Below are 9,855 nucleotides of genomic sequence, written 5' to 3' on the forward strand. Positions count from 1 at the left end.
TGCCATTGCTTGCGCTGTAGCGGACGCAGGGGCACTAAGTGTCAGGCACTGCAGCCCCTCAGCCCTGGCTGAGAACTGCAGGCCTCAATGGGCCCACACCCACCGCTGCTCCCTGCTACCCAACCCCACAGGGTGGGAGAAGGGCAGAGGACCCGCCCGCCCCTCGCTCCCAGGAAAGTCTGAGGTCAAAGGCAGGCCCCTCCCCCCATAACGACTTTTCCAGCTTGATGGCAAGGCGATCAGCTAACCTAGCCTTTTTCCTGTTTTAAAGCTTCCTTTGGAGTCCGCCGACTAATAGGAGTGACTGAAATAGAAAAAGGCTCCAGCTATGGAAACCAAGAATTTAAGAAAAAGGAGTAATTAATGGCTGTGATTGAGCACACATAACCTGACGGTGGTATCCAATTAACTCAATTAAAAACAGAACAACGCACCTAGAGCGGGGGAAAAAAGACACTTAGAAACTATTTTTCTTATTAACTGGTGACTAATATGACCAATAAAACTTGAGCCAAGAGTAAAGCGGTCGGCAGAACTGCAGATGGAGACGCCAGCCTCGCCCCTGCGCAGGAGAGCCGGGCTGAGCGCCTGCTCTGGGGGGCGGCCGCTCCCAACCCCAGGGATATGGGGGCTCCCCCGGCCCGAGGGAGGCTTTGGAAACGTTCTCTTCTCGCGCTTAGATCCCGTTTTCGGTTTTTATCAATTTTCTTGGGAATTTCCCCCGGCCCTCGCCTCTTCCCCTGCACCCCCTGCGGACTCTCTACCCTGCTCCCGCTGAGAACTGTGTGCCTGGGTCCCCAGGCCCCCAGAGCACCTACCGGCCGCTACCAGCCCGCACCCGGCCTCCGGGCGGCGGGGACGCGGCCTGGCGAAAAGCACACTGGGCGGGGCTGCGGCGGGACACGCCCCCTCCCCCGGAGCGCCTACCTAAGCCTGCCTGCTGACACCTTGAATCCGTTTTAAAGCGAGTGGAGCCAGAGAAAATGCGGTGAGATGTCCAATTCTGCCCATGCCCGGAGCTTAGCTCCTGTCCCCCTTGCTCCCGGCGGACAGCGGCCTTTCATCCCACAGGGGGCAGGGCTGCAGGGGGTCGGCCCCCCACCCCCAACAGGGCCGGTGCGCCAGGGGCGCTATGCACTGGAGAGACCTCGGCCGCAGGGCTGGCAGATACTTGGAAAAGGCGGTATCACATCACCCTGTCTTCTAAAGGTGATTGGAGACTGTTAACACGGAGCTTTTTAGAGGTTTTGTTTTCACAGTTGACCTGATGGAAACCAGAGGTGGGGAGCCTTCCCCACTCCGTCACCTCCCTTCTGAGCAGGTGCGTGTGTCCTGGAGGATGTTGGCCTTTGGGGGAGGCAGGGGAGTCCCTAGTGTCCTGGCAGCATCCTCTCCAGCCTGCAGCCAAAGGGAGGCGTTTCATGCACTCTTGGGCCTCTTGGCCTGGCGGGGCTGGAAGCCTTGAGGTTGCCCAGCAGGGTGGACCTGGGCCACCCCTCCAGCTCCGCCACCCGCCTGCATCTAACTTTCTTCTTAAACTTTCAACTTGCTTTTTTAAAGTCACACTCCCCTCATCTTTTTTAACAAGGGAAAGAAAAATAATGGGTGTTATCTCTGCTGTCCTGTAACCAGCATTCAAAATAGAGGCAGGTTGAATTTTCTAGGGGCGGAGGTGGGGGGGGGTGGAATGAAAGAAAGAGGAATGGGCAAAATTATAAACCAAACTGAAAAAAATAATTATGCATTGGCCCTAAGCCTGAATTCTGGGGAGACCTGTGGAAACAGCAGATTGCCTTTAGAGTGACACTATTGAATTCTGGGTCGGTGACCTTGGTAATGGCACCAAGGTCGCAGGGACGTGCCCCGCAGTTCTGTGCTCACTCACAGTGACCCTGAAGGCACACACGTCCTCTCAAGGCTGGGCACTGAGACAGTGTGGAAGCCAGCTGCCCTCTGCCCCAAAGCTTGCCTCCCGCTTCCCTTCGGGCGTGGAGCGTGGCACGCAGTAAGCCCACTTCCACTTGGGTGAGCGGCTCCCTTAGATCTTGTTTTTCTTCACACAACATGCTGCTCACCTGTGTGTGTGTGTGTATCATTTGCTAATCCACTCATCCCTGAAGAGCTTAAAGGAAGAAGTTGAAGGGCACTACTGTGAAGCTACATTACCTGGAAAGTGCAAATTTAGATCTTTTACCATTTAATTACTAGTTCTTGCTTCCCAGCTAAGTTCCCTCCCCTTGAAATTGATACACAATATGTAAATTCTATACTGAGTCAGTAACCAGCTGTGAAGACTCCTGGGTGAATGGAGATTGAGACCACGTGTAGGTTTTAAATCTCAGTGACTTCCTTCTGATTTAACAAAGATTAGCTTGTGCATTTGAATACCAAGCCCTTTGAGAGCAATAAAAATTACACCATGAATGTTTGCTTTTTTTTTTTTTTTTTGGAGGGGTGGATCTTGCTTTTCATCCACTTCAGAGGGAAGAGGGGGGAGGCTCCTTTAGGTTTTTTAAATTAATACATCTCAGAACAGTGCTTTTCTTACTTCTTTTCCTTTACCTTTGTTTACCTTTACCTTTGTTACTGATGTTCTCATTGTCCAAAATCAGGCTGAGTGTTGGGACAGTCCTCCTGGTCACCACCAGGGAGGATGCACTCCAGATTCAACACATGTGGCCCCAGGTCGGATCGGGCGGGACCAGGAATCCACGGTGTTGGGTGACCGCTCTGTCAGGGGGGAGGTTTGCTGAGCCTCTGGGGGTGTAGCTTTGTTGCTGCAGCAGCGTCCAGAGCCAGCCCCACTCCCACCGAAGAGACGAAAGGCAGCAGCTCCAGGCCTTGGGTCCCTCCCATGGGTGCCCGGTGAAGGCCGAGTTCTGAGTCCAGGCCGCAGGATGGTGTATTTCTCAGCTCAGGCCCCGGTGCTGTGTCTTCTGTTGCCGGGACACGTGTCCTGATGCCACCTGGCAAGTAGAGTCTGGGTTCTGGGCCCTCCTTGTGTGTCCAGCCATCCCTCGGGGGGTTCCAGGGGCTTCTGGGGTGCCTGCAGCACTGTGGCTGTGTGACAGGTGCCCCTCTCACGGTCCTGTGACAGCCCGGGAGCAGGTGAGCAGACGCTGGGGAAAGGCTTACCTGACAGGGTTTTTAACCCCAAAGAAGTGACCCTGGTCATCAGCTCCTTGGTGACAGCGTGCTGGACGCACAGCCCTGTCTGAGCCACAGCCCCCCGCTGAGAAGCAGAGTCAGATTGAAGAGATGGTCTCTGTATGAACTGCTCAGTAATGACTTGAATCAGCAACATGAGTAGTGCTTGTAGAGGTGACGCAGGCGTAACGGCCTACCAGGGCAGTTTGGAATCTCCACCTTGTTTGCCCGGTCACCCCCCACCCCTGTGTGCACCATGGCACGTGCTCTTTCTCACTCTAGCTCAGTTGCTGAGCACCGACGTCCACCTGCAGAAGAGTGGTGCATGCAGTTACGTGCAGGTCAGGCGCTGTCTCCAAGCTGTCCACACCCATGTGACCCCTGTTCATGTCACATTTGAAGAACAAGTCCCTCTCTGCATGTTGCTTTGTCTCTGCCTGAGACACCTAGAGACAAGCCACATAGAGTCTTCGGAGCCCGACTGATTTTCAGCTGAGCTGACTGACCCTTGTGTACTGTGTGCTGTGAGTTTCTCACCACAGCTGCATGCAGCCCTGGCACACAGCCCTGGCATGCACCATGGCATGCAGCCCTGGCACGCACCGTGGCAGGCAGTGGTACCTTGTGGTTTCCCCTGGCAGTGTAACCAGGCTTAGGGGTTAAAACCGTCAGCCCAACGTGCCCACCTGCTTCCCTCTGAAGACGGCATGTCCCCCCTCTACATGCCTGCCCCTCTCTAGCAAGTTAGCTCCTGGGCAAAGGCAAGCCTCTCCCCAGTGCCCTTGGGGCCAGCCACACCCCTGACACCCCCGGACTTGTCCTGGGCCATGAGTGGTGCTGCAGGCAGGCAGACTTTCCTGTGGGTTCCGCATCCTTGCATGTCAGGGCCAGGACACACATACGCTGGGACCTTTTTGGGGTAGGTGATGTCACACTACCTTCTGCTTGATGCAGGGGTGGACATGCATGAATTGAGTTCACCCCCAGCACTGGCCACTAGCTGACTCAGTGCAATGGAGGCATTCCTACAAATGCCCGGGAAGGAAATAAGAGCCCTCGGGGGAACCCAGGAACTCAGGGCAGTTGATTCCAGTCAGGCTGGCGGCAGCCGCACCCTCCTTTCAAAGACAATTGAAATGCTTTAAAATCTGAAGCTTTGTGATGACAAGTTCACTTGGAGTTTTCTTTTCCTATAAACTTTTCAGTTTCTTAACTTTTTGTTTGCAAAAGTATTTTGGACAGAAGTGGAACTGTGAATGAGATACTGAAATGCACTAAATTGTGTTAACTGGAGTTACTTGATGCCATGAAGAAATGCATCTGATCTACTCGTATTTATTGTCTCAGAATTGTACGTGGTGACAATCAAATGTTACTTGCCTACATACCAGGAAATTCAACTGGCTTCTGAATCATAACGATCGTCAGCAAGTACTGTAACTGTAAATGAAAATCTCTGTCTTTGGAAAACAACACAAACCATCGACCGAAATGTGCGGGACAGATGTCGGCATTCTTTTTCCAATATTGATCCTCTGCCGTACCTGACCGTTGGCCAGCTTCAAAGGGTGATAAATTGTATACAGGGTGCAAATGTATTATATGGATGCTTCCTTTTGTACACTTCGTTTTTACAATTTTGCTACTGCTTTGTGTAGTGGAGGAGAGCGGTATTTTTGGTCTATGGGAGCCTGTCGGGGGTGGGGGGTGGGGGTGGGAGCTAACTTCGACTCTAAACGCCTGTATCCCACGAGAACTGGCTGCACTTGCCGTGTGCTGCAAAGGTCGCTTTGTGCTCGGGTGTGCTCGAGCCTGCCTGAGTGGTGGTATTTTCTAGATAGAATGCTGTGGGCGTCATGCTTGTTTATTGAAATTGCTGCTGTGAAAGAGAGGGATAAAATACCCACACTACGCGACAGTGACCGCCTGCCGCCTCCTGTCCCTGTGTTGCTGGCCCGCGGAGGGTTTTCCCTGGGCACTTCCTGGCCCTTGGGTTCCCTGCCTGCAGGCACCCTGAGGCTTGGACTGTTTCTCGAGACCGTCCTGTGATGACAGTCTCTGAGCCTCCCCATCTTGTGAAAGTTGCTTTTGGAAGGGAACTCAAGCAGAGCAATGGTCAGGCAAAAGCAAGGCAGAAAGATCAGCTGGTGCCTAAAGCATGCTCACTGACCCCTCTGCGTAAAAACCAGTCTGAAAAGCCATCTAGGACAAAAGGGTTTCCAAAGTAGGCATGTATATATCAAAAACTATTTTTTTGTAAAAGCAAATTCACTCTGTGGAGAAAACCCAGGAACCCTTCTTTATAAAGAAAAAAACTCTTGTCAGAACCAAGAGCTATTCCAGGGTCTGATTTGTCTGTCTTGTGAAAATAAATCGAGCTAAAAGACTCATGGTGTCACTTATGCTCTGGGCAAGGCCCCGAAGACATGCCTCTCTGCTCTGGGGCGGGTGCCGGCAGTGGGCATCTGCCCTGAGACCTGGGAAAGCCAGGCTCCGCTAGGCTCTCCTGACCCACATGTGTCTACCCATGACTTGGCTTTGCAAGTATATCCTGAACTCAGAGCATATGTGGACCGGCGCATGCCTACAGGCCCCCCATACACATGTGTACTGGTGCGCACGCGCACACACACACACACGCACAGGTACACACATACCCCAGACAGCAAAGGGAGAGCTTGAGGTGGTCATGTAGGAACAGCCCCATTAGGAAATGGGATGAAACCCCAAGCCTGCCCTGGGGGCTCCCCTGCCCCGTATCTCCTCCCTGCATGGAGCCTGAGCACAGCCTGGTCCTGGCAGTTGCACAGGTATGGGTTTGAAAGTGCTCCCTAGAGGCTGAAACCTCAGTGGGGAGTTGGAAGTGTCCTGTGGTAGCTCGGAGGAAGGGGGCGAGGACAGGCGGTCTCTGGGCGCCAGTTCCACTGACTGGCAGGGTGTTCCACTCATAGGAGCCAGACCTCCTGCCAGGGCTTGGAGACTTAGAGGGACTCTGGGTGCTGTGGGTCTGAGAGCCCCAGGGAGGGGAACGCTGTCTGGGAAGGCGCAACACACCTGCCCTGAGGGCTTTCCACCTCCCCCGGGGTCTGGGTCACCACTCAGGACTGAGGGCTCTGTACATCCCCCAGGGTGTGGGTCACCACTCAGGACTGAGGGCTCTCCACCTCCCCCAGGGTCTGGGTCACTACTCAGGACTGAGGGCTCTCCACCTACCCCGGGGTCTGGGTCACCACTCAGGACTAGGAAGCTCTGGATCATAGCCCCATCAGACTGTGCTAAAATGTTACCACTTACTGGTAAAGGACTTCAGTGACACCTCTTATTAAACGGTCGGTCCCTCCTGCCCAGGACTATGTAAGAAAACCTGACCCACTGGGCCTACCCACGGCCATGGATGTCCCGTCAACCCTATGAATGGCAGGGCGGGAGCTGCTGCCTCAGGCCCCTGCCTTATGGATGCCACACGGAGCTGTGCAACTGTCTCGGGATGGCCCTTCAGTGCCCAAAGCCAGCTGGGCAGGTAGGAGTTGTCGGCCCCTCCTGCTCAAGCCCTTTTCTGTGGCTTCCAACCAGAACAGAGGCTGAGACCAATCTGCCTTTTGCCCCTCTTCAGTGAGAGACTTGGTGCAGAGGGAAGTGGGTGCTGTGCGCCCTGGTAAGGCTCAAGGTCTGGGGGAGTGTGCCCTGCATGGAACCGCTCCTGGGGTCAAGGGGTTGGAGAGACGCCCACCTTCCGGTGTGGGAGGTACGTAGTCCAGACACCCCTCCTCAGCCTTGCTGGCCTGTCTCCTGGGGACAGCCTGCACATCTGTGGTGTCCTTGGCACGAGGGTGAGTGTTCACCGTGCTGAGTCGGGACAGCTGTGAGCAATGCACTGGCGAGAACTGTTTCTTCCCGGTGGCTCAGTTTCCTGCACACACCCCCGGATCTGATAAGCTCAGGGTTGCTGCGGGTGGGAGGTGAAGGCACATGTGTGCACCTTCCTGCCAGGCCACGCGGCAGACGGGCCGCAGAGCCCAGCGTGGCCACTGAAGCTGAGCTGCCCCTTGCGGTATTCCCGTGTCCTGTCCCCAAGAGGGGAAACGCATTTTACTATTCTGAACGCTGTTCCCGCTTTGACTTTTTTTTTTCCGCACTGGCTGGTGGGATCTTAGTTCCCCGAGCTTGGATTGAACCCAGGCCCTCGGCTGTGAGAGCTCAGAGTCCTGACCGCTGGGTCTGTCATCACAACCATGTGTTAACAGGTCAGCATGTGGAATCTCCTCAGGAGACTCCCAGGAGACTCCCAGAAGACTCCACCCACTGGTAGACGTAAGTGACCCACGAGGCATCACTGGGCCTTCCTCCTGCTTGTCCTCCATCCCAGAATGAGCACCCAGAATAGCCATCCAGGTGCTGGAGAGCAGTCTGAAGATCGAGGGACGCCATCCCTCTGGACAGCAGCCAGCAGAGCGGATGCCTCTCGGCGGGACAGCCAGGTCTCCAGAGTTAGGGGGGGTGGGGAACTGGAAGGTGGACCTGGGGTCTCAGCCAACAAATGGTTTCCAGGTCCTCCAGGCCTGCTGAGCTCAGCTGGCCACCCCTCCGCATGCCCACCAGTGCCCCAAGAAGCAAGAGAGCTGACCTTAACTGGACACACCTGCCGAGTCCCGTGCTGTCAGCTTCCTCCCAGAGGGAGAGACAGAGGCTGGCTCACCAGTTAGGAAGGGTAAATAAGGGCTGGTCACCTGTCAAAGGCAGGTTTTCCTGCTGTAGGAGGGAGGAGGGCCAGGGAGGCTTGAGCCCTAATCCCCATGCCAAGGCAGGGGCTCTGGAAGGCTGGGTGCCCTGAAGGAAGGGCACAGGGCAGGGGTGCGGGCCGTGACCGGGCCACCAGGGTGAGCTAACTGGACGTGCCAAGGCCCCCCGAGGACAGGAGGTGGTGTGTACATTGGAGCAAGGGGCCCAGAGGTATCGACTAAAAAAGTCACAGCTTAAAAACTTAGAGTTATATTATATTTATGGGAATGTTTAGGGCTTCAAGCCTGGGAGACAGGTCCCAAGTAGTCCCAAGAAACTGCTCCAAGGAGGCGGAGGAAAGAGTCAGGTTATACAGAAGCTTGCAACAAAGGGAGGCAGGAGATCTGAACATAAGAGGCTATTTTAATTAAGAAAAACCAGATACATCAAGTTAAGGAATTTAGTAGCGCTTTTCTATGTATTGGAAGATGCAAGCATCTCAGATCAGTTCAGTTCAGTAGCTCAGTTGTGCCCGACTCTTTGCGACCCCATGGACTGCAGCACGCCAGGCTTCCCTGTCCATCACCAACTCCCGGAGTTTGCTCAAACTCGTGCATTGAATTGGCGATGCCATCCAACCATCTCATCCTCTGTCTTCCCCTTCTGCTCCTGCCTTCAATCATTCCCAGGATCAGGGGCTTTTCTAATGAGTCAGTTCTTCACATCAGGTGGACAAAGTATTGGAGTTTCAGCTTCAACATCAGTCCTTCTAATGAATATCCACAACTTATTTCCTTGGATCTTCTTGCAGTCCAAGGGACTCTCAAGAGTCTTCTCCAATACCACAGTTCAGAAGCATCAATTCTTCGGTGCTCAGCTTTCTTTATAGTCCAACTCTCACATCCTTACATGACTACTGGAAAAACCATAGCTTTGACTAGATGGACCTTTGTTGGCAAAGTAATGTCTCTGCTTTTTAATATGCTGTCTAGGTTGGTTATAACTTTTCTTCCGAGGAGCAAGTGTCTTTTAATTTCATGGCTGCAGTCAACATCTGCAGTGATTTTGGAGCCCCCCAAAATAAAGTCTGACACTGTTTCCACTGTTTCCCCATCTATTTGCCATGAATTGATGGGACCAGATCCCATGATCTTAGTTTTCTGAATGTTGAGCTTTAAGGCAACTTTTTCACTCTCCTCTTTCACGTTCATCAAGAGGCTCTTTAGTTCTTCACTTTCTGCCATAAGGGTGGTGTCATCTGAATACTGAGGTTATTGATATTTCTCCCTGCAGTCTTAATTCCAGCTTGTATTTCATCCAGCCTGGCATTTCTCATGATGTACTCTGTATATAAGTTAAATATGCAGGTGACAATATACAGCCTTGATGTACTTCTTTCCCAATTGGGAACCAGTCCGTTGTTCCATGTCCAGTTCTAACTGTTGCTTCCTGATCCGTGTACAGATTTCTCAAGAGGCAGGTCAGATGGTCTGGTATTTCCATGTCTGGAAGAATTTTCCACAGTTTGTGGTGATCCACACAAAGGTTTTGGCATAGTCAATAAAGCAGAAATAGATGTTTTTCTGGAGCTATCTTGCTTTTTCAATAATCCAATGGATGTTGACAATTTGATCCTGGTTCTTCTGCCTTTTCTCAATCCACCTTGAACATCTGGAAGTTCCCAGTTCACATACTGTTGAAGCCTGGCTTGGAGAATTTTTAGCCTTACTTTGCTAGCGTGTGAGATGAGTGCAACTCTGTAGTAGTTTGAGCATTCTTTGGCATTGCCTTCCTTTGGGATTGGAATGAAAACTGACCTTTTCCAGTCCTGTGGCCACTGCTGAATTTTCCAAATTTGCTGGCATATTGATTTGCTGCAGCACTCTCACAGCATCATCTTTTAGGAAATTGAAATAGCTCAACTGGAATTCCATCACCTCCACTAGCTTTGTTCGTAGTGATGCTTCCTAAGGCCCACCTCACTTCACA

At 52.9% G+C, this 9,855-nt stretch overlaps 1 protein-coding gene across 3 annotated transcripts in view; it reads left to right on the forward strand.

Annotated features, from left to right (window-relative positions):
• AGPAT3 (1-acylglycerol-3-phosphate O-acyltransferase 3) overlaps positions 1-2,424 on the forward strand; it is a 69,993-nt gene extending 67,569 nt beyond the window's left edge. For all 3 annotated transcript variants that reach the window (XM_044947532.2, XM_044947535.2, XM_044947539.2), the window contains one exon: positions 272-2,424. In XM_044947532.2, the coding sequence (XP_044803467.1) occupies positions 272-360 (89 nt within the window). In that variant the 3' untranslated portion in view covers positions 361-2,424. The remainder of the gene's footprint in view (positions 1-271) is intronic.
• The last annotated feature ends 7,431 nt before the right edge of the window (positions 2,425-9,855 follow it).

Source organism: Bubalus bubalis, chromosome 1, assembly GCF_019923935.1.
Source record: "Bubalus bubalis isolate 160015118507 breed Murrah chromosome 1, NDDB_SH_1, whole genome shotgun sequence".
NCBI classification, from domain to species: Eukaryota; Metazoa; Chordata; class Mammalia; order Artiodactyla; family Bovidae; genus Bubalus; species Bubalus bubalis.